We start from the raw sequence: 22,279 nt of genomic DNA, 5'->3' as shown, positions 1-22,279 counted from the left end.
AATCTCTACCCAGATGGATCCCATCAACCTTCATCCGCACCATAGCCCTGCATACCCCTCCTATCCATGTACCTATCCAAACTGCTCTTAAATGTTGAAATTAATGTAGAAATTGCATTCATCACTTCCACTGACAACTCATTCTACATTCGCAGCACCCTCTGACTAAAGAGGTTCCCCCTCATATTTCCTTAAACATTTCACCTTTCAGTCTTAACCCATGACCTCTAGTTCTAGTCTCATCCAAACTCAGTGGAAAATGTCTGCTTACATTTACCCTAGCCCTCATAATTTTGAGTACCTTATTAAATCTCCTTTCATTTTCTTATGCCCTAGAGAATAAAGTCCTATCCTATTCAACCTTGTATCTCAGGCCCTCAAGAGCTTGTAAATTTTCTCTGTACACTTTCAATTTTATTGATATGTTTCCTGTAGGTACATGTCCAGAACTGCACATAATACTCCAAATGTGGTCTCACTAACATCTTATACAATTCAACATAACATCCCAACTCCTGTACTCAATAAACACACACAAAAATGCTGGTGGAACACAACAGGCCAGGCAGCATCTATAGGAAGAGGTACAGTCGACGTTTTGGGCCAAAGCCCTTCCGGAAACGTCGACGGTACCTCTTCCTATAGATGCTGCCTGGCCTGCTGTGTTCACCAGTATTTTTTATGTATGTTGCTTGAATTTGCAGCATCTGCAGATTTCTTCGTGTTTGCGTCCTGTACTCAATAGATTGATTTATGAAGGCCAGTGTGCCAAAAGTGCACTTTACAACCCCATCTATATTCTGTGATGCAGTAATAAATCATGGTGCTCGGAATACTTTACCTTGTTACGTGAGGCTGAATGGGCTGAAATGGCCCTCCATCTAGATGTGTCTTTTGTATCTCTTTTAGAAAGTGAGATCTCAATGATACCCAGCCCTAGATTGCTGTAGATGGGCTCTGATAGAAAATAAACCGGGATGCAGAGCTTTTTCTTCTGTGAAAGCTATCAACAATTCTCAACATTTTTAGTCTCTGACACTTAAAATATTAAATTGTTCATAAAAGGATAAAAGTTGCTTTACTTTAGGTATAAATATTGCACTGAAACAGGTAAAACATAGAAAAGAATAGCATCATTTTAAACTGGGAAAACATCTGCTGTCAGCTTGCAATGGTGGTAAAAGTGGAATGCTTTTTAGCACAAGAAAGTGAGGTGTGTACTGATAATTGAACTGAAGCCACAAAAGTGCATTACATTGCCGTCACATGATGCAGCATGAATAGGAAAGAAGAGAATCTATCCTAAGACATATAGAAAAGTCAGATTTTAGAATGATCTTTGGAACATTTCCTTTTTTCACTTATTTTCTTTCCCAAAGTCACTTTTTAGCCCTTGTAAAGCAAAAAAATAAATTGTATATACACATTGTTGTGGCTATCCCTCGAGGATGAAGATGATGGTCTTCATTCCGTACAGAGCGAAGTCGCCTGTGCGTGTATTTGTTTAACGTGTACTTGATGTTGCACTCCAAGAAGCACACGATACTTCACAAATCAACCAACTGGTTCCAATGGCATGGAAACCACGACGATTGGAGCTGATGGATTTGTTGCAGCCTTCATCCGCCTTCACAGCCATTGGGTTCGAAGTAACTTCGTCTGCCTGTTCCACCGTTGAGGTCTTGGTTGGATTGTTCTTTGTCAGAGACCTCACCCTCAACCTTACCGCCACGGGTGACCCTAGCAGGAGCATAGCTCCAGACGGCATCGCTCTCGGGATCACAGGACCACACAAGCCTCTCCACCACAACAAGGTGACAATCCACAGAGAAGATATACATGCATACATACAGTATATATATTTACATACATACAAATAATCCTATAAAACATTACGGTTAGATACACCTAGGTAAATTAAATTTATTTTGACAGACTAGCATTAAATACATTATCTAATCCAAGCAATTCCAAGCAAGCACTCATGCAATTTGTAACCCAAGTCCTTTCCGTTAGTTTCCAGATCAGATTCATTAGCATAATCACCTTCTTCCCCTTTTTCCTGTACTCCAGAAAGGCTTTGGCTAGTTATGCCACCCAATGCATTGTGCAACAGTAGCTTAATTACCTTCTGAGCCTTAGGAATGAGAAGTTCATGTTCAACTCCAAGCACTTGGGTATACTCTAGTACAGGGGTTCCCAACCTTTTTTTATGCCTTAGACCATGGATCCCAGGACCAATTAAAAAGTACATTGCAGTAATCTAGTCTATTTGATATGAAGAGGTGAATTAGTGTTTCAGCATCATTATGTGTGTCATATTATATCATATTTGTGTGTCAATGCGAGGAGCATTCGTAAAAGGTGGATGAATTGAAAGTGCAGATTGTTATTAATGATTATGATATAGTTGGGATCACAGAGACATGGCTCCAGGGTGACCAGGGATGGGAGCTCAACGTTCAGGGATATTCAATATTCAGGAGGGATAGACATGAAGGAAGGGGAGGTGGGGTGGCGTTGCTGGTTAAAGAAGAGATTAACGCAATAGAAAGGAAGGACATAAGCTGGGAAGACGTGGAATCGATATGGGTAGAGCTGCGTAACACTAAGGGGCAGAAGACGCTGGTGGGAGTTGTGTACAGGCCACCTAACAGTAGTAGTGAGGTCGGAGATGGTATTAAACAGGAAATTAGAAATGTGTGCAATAAAGGAACAGCAGTTATAATGGGTGACTTCAATCTACATGTAGACTGGGTGAACCAAATTGGTAAAGGTGCTGAGGAAGAGGATTTCTTGGAATGTATGCGGGATGGTTTTTTGAACCAACATGTCGAGGAACCAACTAGAGAGCAGGCTATTCTGGACTGGGTTTTGAGCAATGAGGAAGGGTTAATTAGCGATCTTGTCGTGAGAGGCCCCTTGGGTAAGAGTGACCATAATATGGTGGAATTCTTCATTAAGATGGAGAGTGACATAGTTAATTCAGAAACAAAGCTTCTGAACTTAAAGAGGGGTAACTTTGAAGGTATGAGACGTGAATTAGCTAAGATAGACTGACAAATGACACTTAAAGGATTGACGGTGGATATGCAATGGCAAGCATTTAAAGGTTGCATGGATGAACTACAACAATTGTTCATCCCAGTTTGGCAAAAGAATAAATCAAGGAAGTAAGTGCACCTGTGGCTGACAAGAGAAATTAGGGATAGTATCAATTCCAAAGAAGAAGCATACAAATTAGCCAGAGAAAGTGGCTCACCTGAGGACTGGGAGAAATTCAGAGTTCAGCAGAGGAGGACAAAGGGCTTAATTAGGAAGGGGAAAAAAGATTATGAGAGAAAACTGGCAGGGAACATAAAAACGGACTGTAAAAGCTTTTATAGATATGTAAAAAGGAAAAGACTGGTAAAGACAAATGTAGGTCCCCTGCAGACAGAAACAGGTGAATTGATTATGGGGAGCAAGGACATGGCAGACCAATTGAATAATTACTTTGGTTCTGTCTTCACTAAGGAGGACATAAATAATCTTCCAGAAATAGTAAGGGACAGAGGGTCCAGTGAGATGGAGGAACTGAGTGAAATACATGTTAGTAGGGAAGTGGTGTTAGGTAAATTGAAGGGATTGAAGGCAGATAAATCCCCAGGGCCAGATGGCCTGCATTCTAGAGTGCTTAAGGAAGTAGCCCAAGAAATAGTGGATGCATTAGTGATAATTTTTCAAAACTCGTTAGATTCTGGACTAGTTCCTGAGGATTGGAGGGTGGCTAATGTAACCCCACTTTTTAAAAAACGAGGGAGAGAGAAACCGGGGAATTATAGACCGGTTAGCCTAACGTCGGTGGTGGGGAAACTGCTGGAGTCAGTTATCAAGGATGTGATAACAGCACATTTGGAAAGCGGTGAAATGATCGGACAAAGTCAGCATGGATTTGTGAAAGGAAAATCATGTCTGACGAATCTCATAGAATCTTTTGAGGATGTAACTAGTAGAGTGGATAGGGGAGAACCAGTGGATGTGGTATATTTGGATTTTCAAAAGGCTTTTGACAAGGTCCCACACAGGAGATTAGTGTGCAAACTTAAAGCACACGGTATTGGGGGTAAGATATTGGTGTGGGTGGAGAATTGGTTAGCAGACAGGAAGCAAAGAGTGGGAATAAACGGGACCTTTTCAGAATGGCAGGTGGTGACTAGTGGGGTACCGTAAGGCTCAGTGCTGGGACCCCAGTTGTTTACAATATATATTAATGACTTGGATGAGGGAATTAAATGCAGCATCTCCAAGTTTGCAGATGGCACGAAGCTGGGTGGCAGTGTTAGCAGTGAGGAGGATGCTAAGAGGATGCAGGGTGACTTGGATAGGTTGGGTGAGTGGGCAAATTCATGGCAGATGCAATTTAATGTGGATAAATGTGAAGTTATCCACTTTGGTGGCAAAAATAGGAAAACAGATTATTATCTGAATGGTGGCCGATTAGGAAAAGGGGAGGTGCAACGAGACCTGGGTGTCATTATACACCAGTCATTGAAAGTGGGCATGCAGGTACAGCAGGCGGTGAAAAAGGCGAATGGTGTGCTGGCATTTATAGCGAGAGGATTCGAGTACAGGAGCAGGGAGGTACTACTGCAGTTGTACAAGGCCTTGGTGAGACCACACCTGGAGTATTGTGTGCAGTTTTGGTCCCCTAATCTGAGGAAAGACATCCTTGCCATAGAGGGAGTACAAAGAAGGTTCACCAGATTGATTCCTGGGATGGCAGGACTTTCATATGAAGAAAGACTGGTTGAACTGGGCTTGTACTCGTTGGAATTTAAAAGATGGAGGGAGGATCTGATTGAAACGTATAAAATCCTAAAGGGATTGGACAGGCTAGATGCAGGAAGATTGTTCCCGATGTTGGGGAAGTCCAGAACGAGGGGCCACAGTTTGAGGATAGAGGGGAAGCCTTTTAGGACCGAGATTAGGAAAAACTTCTTCACACAGAGAGTGGTGAATCTGTGGAATTCTCTGCCACAGGAAGCTGTTGAGGCCAGTTCATTGGCTATATTTAAGAGGGAGTTAGATATGGCCCTTGTGGCTATGGGGGTCAGGGGGTATGGAGGGAAGGCTGGGGCGGGGTTCTGAGTTGAATGATCAGCCATGATCATAATAAATCGCGGTGCAGGCTCGAAGGGCCGAATGGCCTACTCCTGCACCTATTTTCTATGTTTCTATGTTTCTATTATGTGACAGAAATGGACATGTTGTATCTTTGCAATATTGGTTAAGTATAGAAAAGCTGTCTGGTCGCTTTCTTTATCTGAGATTTAAAATTCAAATCTGAATCAAGGATAACAGTCAGATTTGTTACTCCTGGAAGTCAGAAATACACCCAAAACTGCTAGTTATCTGAATTATCGAAGCAACACACATACAGTGCTGGAGGAACTCAGCATCTGCAGATTTTCTCTTGTTTATGATCTGAGTTATTGATCTCAGTAACACCTAGAAGTCTCAGATTTAACCCATTAGAAGACGAGGTGTGTAGACATAGAGCTTCAACAGAATAACACGTCATTTGATGCCAGGTCACAACCCATATTTTCAACAATTCTAACCCACAATGGATGCTGCTTAACCTACCGTGTTTCTCCAGTATTTCACTTCTTGTGAAATATCACAAACCTGGCTGCCTTCTTAGAATCTCTCTGAGATGCTCTTTGTATCTATTATTTTTTATTTTAACTTTTTAGTTTGAATTTAACTTTCCCTTTTTTCAAATCTCACGAGAACAACCATTCTGTGAATGCATTTCAGTGCAAAATCATAAACACACGAGATTCTGCAGATGTTGTAAATCTTAAGCAGGGCTTGAATACAATCACCTCTTATAAAGTTAAATCAAGCGACATAGGCAACAGCAGGGCTTCGCTTCCAGATGAGCTTCAATGCCTCTGTGCTTGCTTTGGCCTTCAAAACATGGAGAAACCATCATGAACTCCCACGGCCTCCAGTGATCCTATGATTTCAGTCACTGAGGCCAAAGGGGATAGCTTCACTTAACTTCCCTTGCCCCATCATTGAAATAGTCCCATAACCAATGGAATCTCTTTCAAGTGCTCTTCATCTCATTTCTCAATATTTATTGCTTATTTATTCATTATTATCATTTCTTTCTTTTTGTAATTGCACAGTTTGTTGTCTTTCACACTGGTTGAATGCCCAAGTTGATGCCATCTTTCGTTAATTCTGTTATAGTTATTATTCTATGGATTCATTAAGTATGCACCCAAGAAAATGAATATATGTATGGTGACATATATGTATTTTGTTAATGAATTTACTTCGAACTTTGAACAAATGCTGATGAAGGGGTATCAGCCTGAGGTATCGTCTGTTTATTCGTTTCCATAGATGCTGCTTGACCTGCTGAGTTCCTCCATCATTTTCTGTGTGTTATTGTGAAACCTTGCTAATTTCTCATTCATTGGAACAGAGATTCTTTATTTTTAAAACATAAATAAAGGAAAGTTGTTTACAAAAAACATAAAAATGACAAAATTGATAGTCTTTCATTCTTGGCTCTTCCTGCTTTGGCAACTTGTTGGGTAAGTTTAATTCTAAAATGAAAATTTGGAAAATGCTTGTGCTTGCAAAACACTAAAATATTTGGCTTGTTGCTTGTAATTATAACTAACCACTTTTAAAAATTATAATCCGTTTCTGAGCAGAATGATCCGTGACTGCTATTTATAATAAATGTGGAAACTGGGTGGCATGCATTGTGGTTAGCTGTAACTGAGTTAAGTGAAATATAGCGTTATTAGTGGTTAGGCAGCAGCTGCCTCTTGTCTGTTAGAATGAACCATTATCAGATACTTTTGCATCTTTGAAGTACTAGTGGAGACTTTGCCCCAAGCTTTGATAGTGCAGAGGCACCGGACAGTAGTCTGTCTTACTACCTTGTCTGAATATTGATTGCTTACTGAGTCACCAGCATGTAATCTGCAGTCTTTGCTTCCTGGCCTACCTGCTGGAGCAGCCTGCTCATTTCGTTTCCTCAGGAGTTTGGTTGTGACAGCTGCTTTGGAGACACTGATGAGAAAGTATTATTAAGCTTTGAACAACAGAGCCTTTGTAAACTTTACTTGACTCAGACTAAACGTTTCCTTGCTGTGGTCTTAAAGCATATTTTAAAAAATTAATATCCTGATTAACCCATAAGCTTCCAGATCCTCACTGTACTAATGATCCATAGGATAGATGGTGAGAAATAGGGTATATGCTATGTCAAAGTAAATTCATTATCAAAGTACATATCAATATACTACCTTGAAATTCACTTTCTTGCAGACATTTACAGAAAAATAAAATATAATAGAATTTATGAAAAATACATAAAGCAAATACTGACAAAGAACCAACTGCAGAAAAAAGACAAACTGTGCAAATAAAAAAAATGAATAATACTGAGAACATGAATTGTAGAGTTCTTGAACATGAGTCTATCAGTTGTGAAATCAGTTCGGTGTTGAGATGAGTTGTTATCCACACTGGTTCGGGATCTTAATAGTTAAAGAGTAATAACTGTTTCTGAACCTGGTGGTGTGGGGTCTAAGGCTTCTGATGGTAGCAGCGAGAATGTTGGGTGTCCTGGAGGATGGAAGCTGCTTTCTTGCGGCAGTGCTCCATGTAAATGGTCTCCCAATTTGACCAGAATTTCAAACACCCTGAACTGCTCATCAATATGAAATGGGGTTCCACACAGAGAAATTGCAACTGGATGAAACAAGGGTAGATGGTTAGCAGGCTTGATACTTGGTCTGTCAAATGGACCATGTAAACATTCCAGGTACTTTTTAACCATATATTGGTAAATTAACATGACAAATGATTTTTAAGAACTATTTAATAGATCCTCAACTATTTACAGGTTTCAGGAATTAGAGTCATAGAGGCATAGAAAAGTTGTGGGTGAGCTAGTATTACAGAACTGGACTAGGGGATGAAATTTGGGTTATGGTCTTTGGCCAGAAAGGTCTATTTTAGAAGCAACCCTATTTCCACCTCCAGAAACAAAGATTTGAAAGGAGTTGGCCAATGGATTACTGTTTGCTAAAGGCAAATCTCCAGTCATGAAGCTGTTTCTAGAATACTTTGCCTTTAACAAAGTAACCCTGAATTACTTGGCCTCTGGGTAATTTCAGGCTAGTAACTAATATGCGCCCGCTTTGCGATCCATTATTTTGTTATGAATATCGTGAGGCCATCGAACGGGACTGGAGGATTATTCTCCTCATGTAAGAGGCAACAGACATGAGGATTTCCCAAAGTAATGGGTGTCTTATGAGGCTGAATTTGATAAACGGAGCTCATGTGATGCCAAGAGTTCCATATACAAATAAATGGTACATATAATTAACTTCCTGCTTTTAACATCTTAGCCTCACACATTCATGAGCTGCCAATGGAAGTGGTGGAGGTGGGCTTGGTTGAAATGTTTAAGAGAAGTTTGGATACGGACATGGGTGGGAGGGGTATGGAGGGCTATGGTCCAGGTGTGGGTCGATAGGACCATGCAGATTAACAGTTTGCTGTGGACTAGATGGGCTGAAGTGCTTCTGTGCTTTAGTGCTCCAATAACTCTCTATGACTGTAAAGGCAGATGTTAGAATGTGAGAGGGAGAAAAGTTGAAGTTGCAGAGATGAGAAAAGGTTAGAGAGGACAAAGAAAATATCTTTGGGGTGAGTCAAGGTAATGAAAATGTTTTCAAGTTGTTTGGTTAATGAGAATATCCGTTAGTCTTGCGAGACCATGGATCTGCGCCTGGAAAGTCTTCACTCTCCAGGGCGCAGGCCTGGGCAAGGTTGTATGGAAGACCAGCAGTTGCCCATGCTGCAAGTCTCCCCTCTCCACGACACCAGTGTTGTCCAAGGGAAGGGCATTAGGACCCATACAGCTAGGCACCAGTGTCGTCGCAGAGCAATGTGTGATTAAGTGCCTTGCTCAAGGTTGCCAACAGGTTGCCTTGGCTGGGCTCAAACTCACGACCTTCGGGTCACTAGTCCAATGCCTTAACCACTTGGCCACATGTCCACTAATGAGAACAGTTGGATAGAAAATGAAGGGATATAGTGAAGATATGAAATGCAGGCCAGCTGTGGGTGAATCTTGAAATCAAAAGAGATGTGTTAAGAATGTCCAACAAACCAGACAGTGTCCATGGAGAGAGTTAACATTACCGATAGGTAATTTTTACTGCAGATGCATTTCCTTGGCAAACTGGTCATTGGCTTTCTTTGATGGAATAGATTTAATTATGAATACAATTGCCATTTGGCAGACTAAGACTATACAGTTTTAGTTTGTCATTCAGATGTAGAACATGTGCTATTGAGAATTTGTCTGATGGCTGGATGATGTAAATGTAAACCCTGGGGGATGTATGTTTGAAAATATTGTGTTCCAATTAACTTTATATTTAAAGCAGCTGCTGTAGTTTGAAAACCCATAACTTTGCTCTTATGCCATTGAAGTAATGCCATTATTGAAATGTTGTCAAGATGATGTCCTCTAATAGTCTTGTTCTTTCAAGTCTATGATATCCAAACATTTGTTTTACAAATGAGCTCTTACCACCTTGCAATTTTGTCAGCTTTAGAGACTATCTATAGTTAATTGATGCTTTGGCTTCTGGTGTTTATAGTCCCAACTGTAGAATTTAATTTGTGTGTTGAGTTGAAGTGCTTTTGCCAAACATTTCTAAGTAGTAGTTTTGTTTTCATAGCATCGTGTTCCAGGTCTGGGTTCCCAACCTGGGGTCCATGGACCCCTTGGTTAATGGTATGGATCCATGGCAAAAAAAAAGGCTGGGAACTCCTGTTCTAGATAATCAAGTGATGAAATGTGATTTGCCTGAAGAAAGGTTCATGCAAGAGATCAGTCTGAAATTTAGCTCCAGGACTTTCCTAACAGAAGTGTTTTTTTTTCCCCCAGGTATGGCAATAAGCTATCTGGCCATGAGGCTGTCTGTGTGACAGAGATTCCAGACTTTACAATTTAAAGATTCTTACATTCAATTAGAGTCACTCCAAAGTGACTCCATACAGTTGTTTCACACTTGATATTTTCTAAGAAATTAATAGTTGCAAAACTTTTCATTTCTTTTTCTTTGAATTCCAGCATGTTTTTCTGGAGAGGCAGTAGTGTGCATGGTTGTTGGTGAAACCCATTGGTTCCAATAATTGGTGCTGCTGTGACTGACTTCTCCAAGAGGACCACAACATTGTCGTTGGGTTTGGAGGCTTGCGTGCTTCAGTGATCTGAAGAGTTATGTTGATTGGTGTCTGGACTTGGTAGACTTTTGGTAGGGTCACCCATGCCAAACAGGTCAAAGGGTAGAGGCCAGACTGAGAGTGGTTCAGGGTGCTCCAGATTTGGGGGGGTCAGCTCAGGACTAACAACCCTGACTGGTAAAACAAAACTGTTCCACAAACAGCAATGAAGAATACTTCTACATTGCAAAAAAAGAGGGCATACAACAAAGCAAAAATTAGTGGGAAGACAGAGGATTGGGAAGCTTTTAAAAACCTACAGACAGCAACTAAAAGAATCATTAGGAGGGAAAAGATAAAATATGAAAGCAAGCTAGCAAGCAATATCAAAGTGGATAGCAAAAGCTTTTTCAAGTATATAAAAAAAAAGATGAGAGTGGATATAGGACCACTAGAAAATGACACTAGAAAAATAATAACGGGGGCCAAGGAGATGGCAGATGAACTCCCTCAGTGTCGCAAAAACAAAGGAGCTGGTTGTGGACTACAGGAGGATTGGAGACAGCCTGACCCCTATTGACATCAGTGGATCTGGGGTTGAGAGGCTTTAAGTTCCTTGGCATACACATCACTGAGGATCTCACGTGGTCTGTACATACTGGCTGTGTAGTGAAAATAGCACGAAGGCGCCTCTTTGAGAAAGGAGGAAGGCAGCAGAAAGGGAATTGTAGACCAGTTGTCCTAACCTCAGTGGTTGGGAAGATGTTAGAGTCAATTGTTAGAATAAGGTTACAGAGTACTTGGTGACACAGGGCAAGACAGGACAAAGTCAGCATCGTTTCCTTAAGTGAATATCTTGCCTGACAAACCTGTTGGAATTCTTTGAGGAGATTACAAGTAGGATAGATAAAGGAGATGCCGTGGATGTTGTATATTTGGACTTTCAGAAGGCCTTTGACAAGGTGCCACACATGAGGCTGCTTACCAAGTTAAGAGCCCATGGTATTGCAGGAAAGTTACTATCATGGTTAGAGCATTGGCTGATTGGTAGGAGGCAGCGAGTGAGAATAAAAGGTGCCAGAAAACTTGGAAATTTGCAACTGTATATTAAGTAGTTAAATTAAAAATAGTGCAAAAACAGAAATAATTTTTCTATAAAGTGAGGTAGTGTTCATGGGTTCAACATCCATTTAGCAGAGGAGAAGAAGCTGTTCTTGAATCACTGAGTGTGTGCCTTCAGGCTTCTGTAACTCCTTCCTGATGGTGAGAAGAAGAAGAGGGCATGCCCCGAATAATGGGGGTCTTTAATGATGGACACTGCCTTTCTGAGGCACTGCTCCTTGAATATGTCTTGGATACTACAGAGGCTAGTACCCATGATGGAGCTGACTAATTTTACAACTTTCTGTAGCTTTCTTTGATCCTGTGCTGTAGTCGTCCCCCCCATACCAAATGGTGCTGCAGCCTGTCAGAATGCTCTGCACAGTACATCTGTAGATGTTTTTGTGTGTTTTAGGTGACACACCAAATCCCCTCAAGCTCCTAATGAAATATAGCCGCAGTCTTGCCTTCTTTATAGCTGCATTGATATATTGAGACCAGATTAGACCTTCAGAGATATTGACACCCAGGAACTTGAAATTGCTCACTCTCTCCATTTCTGATCCCTCTATGAGCATTGATGGGGAGGGCGTTACCAGTGATGGACTGCATTGTATCCACTACTTTTTGTGGGCTCTTCCATTCAAGGGCATTGGTGTTTCCATGCCAGGCTATGATGCAGCCAGGCAATATACTCTCCAGCACACATCTATAGAAGTTTGTCAAAATTTTGGCTGTTATCCTGAATCTTCGCTAACTTCTAAGAAGGTAAAGGCACTGCCATGTTTTCTTTGTAATGGTACTTACATGCTGGACCCAGGACAGATTCTGTGAAATGATAACACTGAGAAGTTTAAAGTTGCTGACTCTCTACATCTTGATCTCCTGATGAGCACTGGCTTATGGACCTCTGGTTGTGGATAGTCAATTCATTGGTTTTGCGACGTTGAGTGAGTGGTTGCTGTTATGGCACCATTCAGCCAGATTTTCAATCTCCCTCCTATATACTGATTCTAAGCACACAGCCTACTGGTGCACCAATACTGTTGGAAATTGTGGAGGAGATATTTTTTGCCAATCTGAACTGATTGGGGCCTGCAAAGGTGGAAATTGAGGATCCAGTTGCACGAGGAAGTCTCGAGGCCTAGGTCTTGGAGCTTATTGATTAGATTTGAGGTGATGATAGTATTGAATGCCAGTAAGTTGAGTGAGGAGCCAATGAAATGGCGTCTGCTGTCAACCACTTGTAAGGAAATTGGAGCAGATCCAGGTCGCTCCTCAGGAGTTGATATGTTTCATCACCAAACTCTCAAAGCACTTCATCACAGTAGATGTAAGTGCTGCTGGACAATAGTCATTGAGGCAGTTACCACATTCTTCTTGGGCACTGGTTAATTGAAGCCTGCTTGAAGCAGAGGGGTACCTCAGATCGCCAAAGTGAGAGGTTAAAGATACTGAAACTCCTTTTTACTGGGCATCTGTAGAGATGCGGCTCATTAGCCCTTCGCTAACAGCCACTGGACTCTGCAGTGATAAAGCATCTTTCTCAGGCTCTGTATGTCTAGGGTCGATATGACCTGGACCTCAGCAATCTCGTGAGGTTGGGATATCTTGCCCACACGAACCCCGACTTGTGTGAATGCTGTATAACTTGCTGCTCCTGCGCAATCACCCATCGGCAAGAAATAACAGGCTGTACACTGCATACAATTATAAAGAAAATATATTTAAGAATGTTAACTTAACCAAACAGTTATTAAAGAAAAGAAAGAAGAAAAAAACAATGGGTCCATCATAATTAAACAGTCAAATATACAGACAAGTTGGAGCTCATCTTGAAGCTGTCTGTAACTCATGAGCTGGACCCTTGGTCTGCATGAAAGCACACACACCACCTTCTGAATGTCGCTCGAAATCCATCCCAAACAAATGGGGTCGCCCACAGGAGTATTAGTCCTTCCTTCTTGAAATATTCTTCTGCACAAAGCACCTTGTGCAACAGGGACGGCATCCTCAGCCATCTTCCCTCCTGTCTTCTCCCAGTTCCTGCCAAAAGCATCTTAACCCACAGCAGCGTCCGTCACAAAAACCTCTCCTCCCAGGTACTCTAGAACCTTCTCCCAATTCCACCACCCTGATTGGCTGACACTACATTCCTAGGGTGAACAACAAAACCCCTTATCTCAGCTCAAACTCAAATAGGCTGAAAGCAGAGCAGACTGTTCTTACAGAACTGCTAAAATGAAATACCTATAGCATAGCAGTAAAAATCATAACCACGGTGTTACCATACTATCAGTGAACTCCCCAGTCAGTTGATCAGCACAGGTCTTTAGTACTTGGTCAGGTACCCTATCTGGGCCAGATGCTTTCCATGAGTTCCGTGGGCTGCTTGCACGTCGGCTTCAGAGACTGAAATCATAGGGTTGTTGAAAGCTGTGGGAGTTTATGAATGTACCTCCATGTTTCATTGGTCAAAGTGAGCATAAAACGCATTGAGCTCATCTTGGAGCAAAACCTTGTTGTCACCTATTGTCACCAGGCTTTACTTTGCAGGGAGTGATAGCATTCAAGTCCTGCCACAGCTGTTGAGCATCCTTTCCCATAGATGCTGCCTTACCTGCTGAGTTCCTCCAGCATTTTGTGTGTGATCCTTTCGCGATTCCAGTTAGGTCTGGAATTGCCACTTTACCTTGACCTCTTGTATCTTACTTGGTCGCCAGACCTAAACGCCACTAATCTGGCCCTTAGCAGATAGCAAAACTCTTGGATCAGTTGGAAGTGAAACTGTGTACAGGATTTATTTCCTGAAGACTGGGTCTCATTTTAGTTAATCCATAATTACGCTGCCAAAATGTCATAACTATCAGTGCAAAAGAAGTTTATAATTTAATAACTTCTAAATAACAACTTGCCGAGAGTGAATTTTATGCTATATTGCTCTTTTGAAATACAGAATGTTGTTTATAATAAATGATTAGCAAGATTACAGAATGATCCCTTCATGATTACTATGTACAGTCCAATCCGTTCTATTCAGTAAATGTTTTTAAAGATTGCAAATGTTTTTAAAAGTGCAAAAGTTTTAACTTGGAATTATATCCCAAGCTCAGACATCTGCAGAGATGATTCAGAGATGTGAGGTGCATTAAGGTGCAAGGGTATGAAATTGTTTTTATATGTTCACTGCTGTTTCAGTGATATGTGGACAAATAAAGTCTTTTTTTCCCAGTAATCATTACTTGATGAGGAACACTTAAGATTGTTAACTATCACCATGAAAGAGGGCAAAAATTATTATGCCCTAGAACAAGTACAAAGTTGGAAAAAGGAATGTATAATGAAACATAAGGGCAAGATTTTTAACTGGTTGATTCTGCTCTTTTCGTGTCTTTTATCCTGTTCTGTGATAGCATAGCTATTACAGCACCAGCAGTCTGTTTCAGTTCCCACCATAGTATGGAGGGAGTTTGTATATTCTCCCTGTGACTGTGTGGGCTTCATCTGGCTTCCTCCTATATTCCAGGGATGTTTGGTTGGGGTTAGTGAGGTGTGGGCATGCTATGTTGCCACTGGTGAGACATGTAGGCTGCCCAGCACAGGCCCTGCTGAATTGATTTGCTGCAAATAACACATTTCACTGTATTTTTGATGTTTATATGTGTATACATGTAATTATGAGGCTATCAGGTGGGAAATTGGAAGCTTAAATTGGAAACAGATGTTCTCAGGAAAAAGTACGGAAGAAATGTGGCAAATATTCAGGGGATATTTGTGTGGAGTTCTGTATGGGTACGTTCCAAAGAGACAGGGAAGTTATGGTAGGGTACAGGAACCATGGTGTACAAAGGCTGTAATAAATCTAGTCAAGAAGAAAAGAAAATCTTACAAAAGGTTCAGAGAGCTAGGTAATGTTAGAGATCTAGAAGATTATAAGGCTAATAGGAAGGAGCTTAAGGAGGAAATTAGGAGAGCCAGAAGGGGCCATGAGAAGGCCTTGGCGGGCAGGATTAAGGAAAACTCCAAGGCATTCTACAAGTATGTGAAGAGCAAGAGGATAAGACGTGAAAGAATAGGACCTATCAAGTGTGACAGTGGGAAAGTGTGTATGGAACCGGAGGAAATAACAGAAGTACTTAATGAATACTTTACTTCAGTATGCACTATGGAAAAGGATCTTGGTGGTTGTAGTGCTGACTTGCAGCAGACTGAAAAGCTTGAGCATATAGATATTAAGAAAGAGGATGTGCTGGAGCTTTTGGAAAGCGTCAAGTTGGATAAGTTGCCGGGACCAGCTGAGGTGTACCCCAGGCTACTGTGGGAGGCGAGGGAAGAGATTGCTGAGCCTCTGGCAATGATCTTTGCATCATCAATGGGAATGGGAGAGATTCCAGAGGATTGGAGGGTTGCAAATGTTGTTCCCTTATTCAAGAAAGGGAGTGGAGATAGCCCAGGAAATTATAGACCAGTGAGTCTTACCTCAGTGGTTGGTAAGTTGATGGAGAAGATCCTGAGAGGCAGGATTTATGAACATTTAGAGAGGCATAATATGATTCGGAGTTGTCAGCACAGCTTTGTCAAGGGCAGGTCGTGCCTTTCGAGCCTGATTGAATTTTTTGAGGATGTGACTAAACACATTGATAAAGGAAGAGCAGTAGGTGTAGTGTATATGGATTTCAGCAAGGCATTTGATAAGGTACTCCATGCAAGGCTTATTGAGAAAGTAAGGAGGCATGAGTTTCAAGGGGACATTGCTTTGTGGATCCAGAATTGGCTTGCCCACAGAAGGCAAAGAGTGGTTGTAGACGGGTCATATTCTGCATGGAGGTCGGTGACTAGTAGTCTGCCTCAGGGATCTGTTCTGGGACCCTTACTCTTTGTGATTTTTATAAATGACCTGTGGAGGGATGGGTTAGTAAGTTTGCTGATGACACAAAGCTTGGCGGTGTTGTGGATAGTGTGGAGGGCTGTCAGAGGTTACAGCGGGACATTGATAGGATGCAAAACTGGCCTGAGAAGTGGCAGATGGAGTTCAACCCAGGTAAGTGTGAAGTGGTTCATTTTGGTAGGTCAAATATGATGGCAGAATATAGTATTAATGGTAAGACTCTTGGCAGTGTGGAGGATCAGAGGGATCTTGGGGTCCGAGTCCATAGGACGCTCAAAGCAGCTGCATAGGTTGACTCTGTGGCTAAGAAGGCATACGGTGTATTGGCCTTCATCAATCGTGGAATTGAATTTAGGAGCCAAGGGGTAATGTTGCAGCTATATAGGACCCTGGTCAGACCCCACTTGGAGTACTGTGCTCAGTTCTGGTCGCCTCACTACAGGAAGGATGTGGAAGCCATAGAAAGGGTGCAGAGGAGATTTACAAGGATGTTACCTGGATTGGGGAGGATGCCTTATGAGAACAGGTTGAGTGAACTCGGCCTTTTCTCCTTGGAATGACGGAGGATGAGAGGTGACCTGATAGAGGTGTATAAGATGATGAGAGGCTTTTGGATAGTCAGAGGCTTTTTCATGGGGCTGAAATGGTTGCCACAAGAGGACACAGGGTTAAGGTGCTGGGGAGTAGGTACAGAGGAGATGTTGGGTAAGTTTTTTACTCAGAGAGCTCTGAGTGCGTGGAATGGGCTGCCGGCAATGGTGGTGGAGGCGGATATGATAGGGTCTTTTAAGGGACATTTAGATAGGTACATGGAGCTTTGTAAAATAGAGGGCTATAGATGGGCATGTGGCCAAGTGGTTAAGGCATTGGACTAGCGACCTGAAGGTCGTGAGTTCGAGCCCCAGCCAAGGGAACGCATTGTGTCCTTGAGCAAGGCACTTAATCACACATTGCTCTGCGACGACACTGGTGCCTAGCTGTATGGGTCCTAATGCCCTTCCCTTGGACAACATTGATATCGTGGAGAGGGGAGACTTGCAGCATGGGCAACTGCTGGTCTTCCATACAACCTTGCCCAGGCCTGCGCCCTGGAGAGTGAAGACTTTCCAGGCACAGATCCATGGTCTCGCAAGACTAACGGATGCCTTTATTTTAGGTAAGCCTAGTAATTTCTAAGGTAGGGACATGCTCGGCGCAACTTTGAGGGCCAAAGGGCCTGTATTGTGCTGTAGGTTTTCTATGTTCTATGTTTTATGTTCTAAATAAAGCTAATCTTTAAGTAATCATGTTTAGTGAAGATACTGGAATAAAATATAATTATTACAATATCTTTTGGAATTTCTTTTAAAATTGTCCTTCATTGTGCTTCCAAAGAGTGGGTCCAGGTGAATTTTAAAACTAAGTGGTTGTGCTTTTTCATTCTTGCATAGATGGCTATTTTGAAAGTTACCTTCATTTTCTTTTGATTCACAAACTTGCATATGGGGCTGTAGTGTTGCAGTTCAGGAGAATGAGAGACGAACATTGAAAGGTATATGATCCTAAGGAGGATCACAGGGTAAATGTCAAAATGTTTGAGTCTTGAACAATGGGACATAGTTACAACTTAAAGGAGCAGTCATTTAAAGCTGAAATGCATTGCAATATCATCTCTCAGGGTGGTGTATCTATAGAATTCTCTACCCTAGAGGTTCTTGGAAATTTGATCACTAAAGGTAGTTAAAGAGAAAGTGGATATGTATGAGAAAGATTGTGGAACTGGGAGCTATGTGGAACAGAAGAGTTGGGGACTGGGATGGGTCATGAGGAGAGACCTGCTCCTGTTTTCCTAAGTGCATCTTGCCTGTATGCTCTATGCCTCGACAAAGTCAAGAATGCCAAAGAAGTTTCTTTCACAACTTGCATTGTTATTTCCAATAGTTTATACATCCATGCTCGCATATGCTGCTGCTCATCCACTCTTTATAGAACAGTGTCCTTTGTTTTATATAGTCTCCCCCCACCCCCCCACAGATTTCCTTCAAAAATGTATCAGCTAGTGTCAAATTGATTTCAACTCCACCCACCACAAGTTTGTTCATTCTATCAAATTGTTATATCCTCCTGTGGTTTATCGCTGTTCTTTTTGCAATTCATAATACTGACAAAAATTGCCCATGAACTATTTTAAAAGAAAGACTTGCATTAGATTGAAATGAATTATCTGGGAAGAGTTTAATCTTAAGAGAACTGAATTGTTCCCTTTTAAGTGATTAATGAATCAGTGTTATGATTATTGTTTAGAGCAAGTTGAAACTATTCCCTGGTTGCCAATTGGCAAGAACTACATTGTTCATAAATGCTGTGGTTCATGATGGGAGATGAATATCAAAGCAATCTGTATCATTCAACTCATGAAGTTTATTTCTTCCACAGACACATTGACTTTACTACAATTTAGCCAACTTCGTGATGCAGTACTTTATAAAGTTGCTGCTTGATCACCAAATCCAGCAATTGGAAAATGAGGAGTATTAATCTGCCTAATATGATCTGTAAGAGATTCAGATTAAGATTAGATATTATCTTTATTTGTCACATGTACATTAAAATATACAGTGAAATGCACTGATTGTGTCAAATCAAAGCAGCAAAGATTATGCTGGGGGGAGCCCACAAGTGTCCCCGTACTTCCAGCATCAACATAACATACCCACAACTAATGCACCATGGTTATGGTGAAAACCCCTGACCGACAGCAGCAGGAATTGAACTCCAATCTTACAGCCAGTGCTCTATAGCATTGTGCTAACTGCTATACTACCATGCTGTCACTTTGTAGAATACTGGTGTTAAACTAACGATGACAACAGGGTCCAAGCCCCAAGCGTATTGAAGCAACAGGGCCTAGGTCTAAGAGCAAGGAACGACCCAATGTTTGGATGATCTAAATGCCGGGCCAGGCTGAAAAGGTCAGGGTGTTGGCTCGCTCTGGCTGCGATGATACCTGGCCCTGTGCCTGTGCACTTACTTTTGTAATACTTTAGTTCTGAATGCTATTTGCTAACTTTTCTAGTTTGCATGTTTTTTCTCGCTCTCTACACATTGGATGTTTGACGATCTTCTTTTTCTTAATGGGTTCTATTGGGTTTCTTTGTTTTGTGGCTGCCTGTAAGGAGATGAATCTCAAGATTGTATATAGTGTACATACTATGATAATAAATGTACTTTGAACATGCGAGTATAATTAATTCCCAGATTTTTCTTTCATTTCCTAAGTACCAAAAAAATTCATTGTTTTGCCATACTGTTTTTGGCAATGATTTTGGTCCATGCTGATTTTATGATAGTTACTTAAGACTGTTTTGTTAGTATCCCTAACCAGTTTTCTCTGCTTTCTTTGAACAGGGTGTCTGCCGATTGCCAGATGACAGTGATGGCAGCGATTATCCATTCAGGAGAATTGACATTAGGTGCGTTAATTCCAGAGTATTTAAAGCTAACTGGAATATCTACTAATTTCCATAATGTACCTCTCTTGTGGTCTACAATGTCCTGATTCAATGTTTAGAAATCATGAGAATGATCCCAGAAATGAAAGGATTTACATATGAGGGCAGTTTGATGGTTCGCTGGATTTCAGAAGAATGAGGAGGGATCTCATTAAAACCTATTGAATATTATTGAATAAAGTAAAAAATGGACAGCTACCACAAAGTATCCAAAGGTTGTTTAAAATGAGAGAAAGTCAACATGATTTGAGAGGAACGTGTATATTTCAAAAACAAAGGATAAGAACAAATGTAAAAAATCATTGTATTTCAATCAGAGAGGTGAATCTATGGAACAGTTGTAGTGAGAATTTAAAAACATGTACCACACTTAACAAGTTTAAAAAATATTTTAAAATAATTTAATGAACAACTATAAAATACATAATTTAAAATGAATAGGAGTAATGTTAATAAGTGACACTTGGAATTGGATTTGTGTTAAAAGATTATGAAATTTTTTGTTTTGATGTGATGATTGATGCCAAATATGTTGTTGTATAAGTAAGAGGGGTAGGTGTAATAAGCTGTAGCTTCAGCCTACACCCTTTCGGTCTGTTTTAAAGAATATCTTTTTTTTTGTGTAATTTTGTCCTGTGAAATCATCGTTGAAAATGATGCTTTTTGTTATGTTTGTACTGACCGAAATAAATTTCATTCATTCCCAATATTGAGATAGAATGGACGTGGAGAAGATGTTCCCTGTAGTGGGTTATTCTAAGACCAGAGGGCAGAGTCTCAGAATAAAAGGATGTCCCTTTAGAACAGAGATGAAGAGAAATTTCTGTAGCCAGAGTGTGATGAATCTGTGGAATTCATTGCAACAGGCAGCTGTGGAGGTCAAGTCATTGGGTATCTTTAAAGTGGAAGTTGATAGGTTCTGATTAATAAGGTGTCAGAGGTTACAGGGAGAAGAAAACAGAATGCGGTTGGGATGGAAAATAAATAAGCCATGTTGGAATGGTGGAGCAAATTTGATGGGCCCAAAAGGCCTAATTCTATTCCTATGTCTTGTGGTCTTAGGGATTTTTTTCAGAAAAATGTCATGGAAAAGACTGTTGATAAAGCTGTTGCGTAATGTATTTCATTGGCTTGCTTTTCTTTGTTTTTTTTTCATTTAGTTTTTCACCATTCTGCTGTGCATGCTTTGGAATCATTAAACAGATAAGAAACTGATTTAAATTCTAAATCAATGGACTTGAACTTACCAGGGAATGTCTTTGTAAATTGTGGATATTCCCACTCAAGCAAGAAGTTTCAAACTTGCCAACTGTTCCTCATTGGTGATTCTCCAATATTATTTGTGTAATGGATTCATTGATGCAGCCTGACCTGCTGAACATTTCATGATGTTAGTTTTTTATTTCTGAACATTATTATTCTCTGATTAGAAAGGCTTTTTCTCTGACCGTCTTCAGAATCAGAGCTAGGTTTATTATCACTAACTATCTGGTGAAATTTGTCAACGTAAACACGAGGAATTCTGCAGATGCTGGAAATTCAACAACATACATCAAATTTGCTGGTGAACGCAGCAGGCCAGGCAGCATCTCTAGGAAGAGGTACAGTCGACGTTTCAGGCCGAGACCCTTCATCAGGACTAACTGAAGGAAGAGTTAGTAAGAGATTTGAAGGTGGGGGGGGGGGAAGATCCAAAATGATAGGAGAAGACAGGAGGGGGAGGGATGGAGCCAAGAGCTGGACAGGTGATTGGCAAAAGGGATATGAGAGGATCATGGGACGGGAGGCCCAGGGAGAAGGAAAAGGGGGAGGGGGGAAAACCCAGAGGATAGGCAAAGGGTATAGTGAGAGGGACAGAGGGAGAAAAAGGAGAGAGAGAGAAAGAATGTGTGTATATAAATAAGTAATGAATGGGGTACGAGGGGGAGGTGGGGCATTAGCGGAAGTTTGAGAAGTCCATGTTCATGCCATCAGGTTGGAGGCTACCCAGACAGAATATAAGGTGTTGTTCCTCCAACCTGAGTGTGGCTTTAAGGTGTTGGGCTCAGATGGATGCTCTGAGATGTTGATACCCGGAACTTGAAGCTGCTCACCTTTTTCACCGCTGACCCCTCACTGAGGGCTGGTATGTGTTCTTCCATTTTGTATTATGGCAAGCTGTCATCAGAGATGAGTGGTGGAGGGTGGTTAACCAAACAATAAAAATACTGAACAAAACTGAGAGAGGAGTTGGCCAGATTTGATTGGAAAAGAACACTGGCACAGATGACAGCAGGGCAGCAGTGGCTGGAATTTCTGGAAGCAATTCAGAAGCCGCAGGATATTTACATCCCAAAGAGGAAGAAGTATTCTAAAGGCAAGATAACACAACCATGGCTAACAAGAGAAGTCAAAGCCAACATAAAGGCCAAAGAGAAGGCATAAAATAGAGCAAATACTAGTGGGAAGTTAGAGTATTGGGAAGTTTTTAAATACCAACAGAAGGCAACAAAAAAACCATTAAGGGGGTAAAGATGGAATATGCAAGTAAGCTAGTAAA

At 41.2% G+C, this 22,279-nt stretch overlaps 1 protein-coding gene across 2 annotated transcripts in view; it reads left to right on the top strand.

The window, feature by feature from the left end:
• polb (polymerase (DNA directed), beta) overlaps window positions 1-22,279 on the top strand; it is a 127,613-nt gene that overhangs the window by 87,302 nt on the left and 18,032 nt on the right. For both annotated transcript variants that reach the window (XM_063057206.1, XM_063057205.1), the window contains exon 12: window positions 19,637-19,701. In XM_063057206.1, the coding sequence (XP_062913276.1) occupies window positions 19,637-19,701 (65 nt within the window). The remainder of the gene's footprint in view (window positions 1-19,636; window positions 19,702-22,279) is intronic.

This window comes from Mobula hypostoma, chromosome 8, assembly GCF_963921235.1.
Source record: "Mobula hypostoma chromosome 8, sMobHyp1.1, whole genome shotgun sequence".
Classification (NCBI taxonomy): Eukaryota; Metazoa; Chordata; class Chondrichthyes; order Myliobatiformes; family Myliobatidae; genus Mobula; species Mobula hypostoma.
This window is presented reverse-complemented; position numbering and strand designations above follow the sequence as displayed.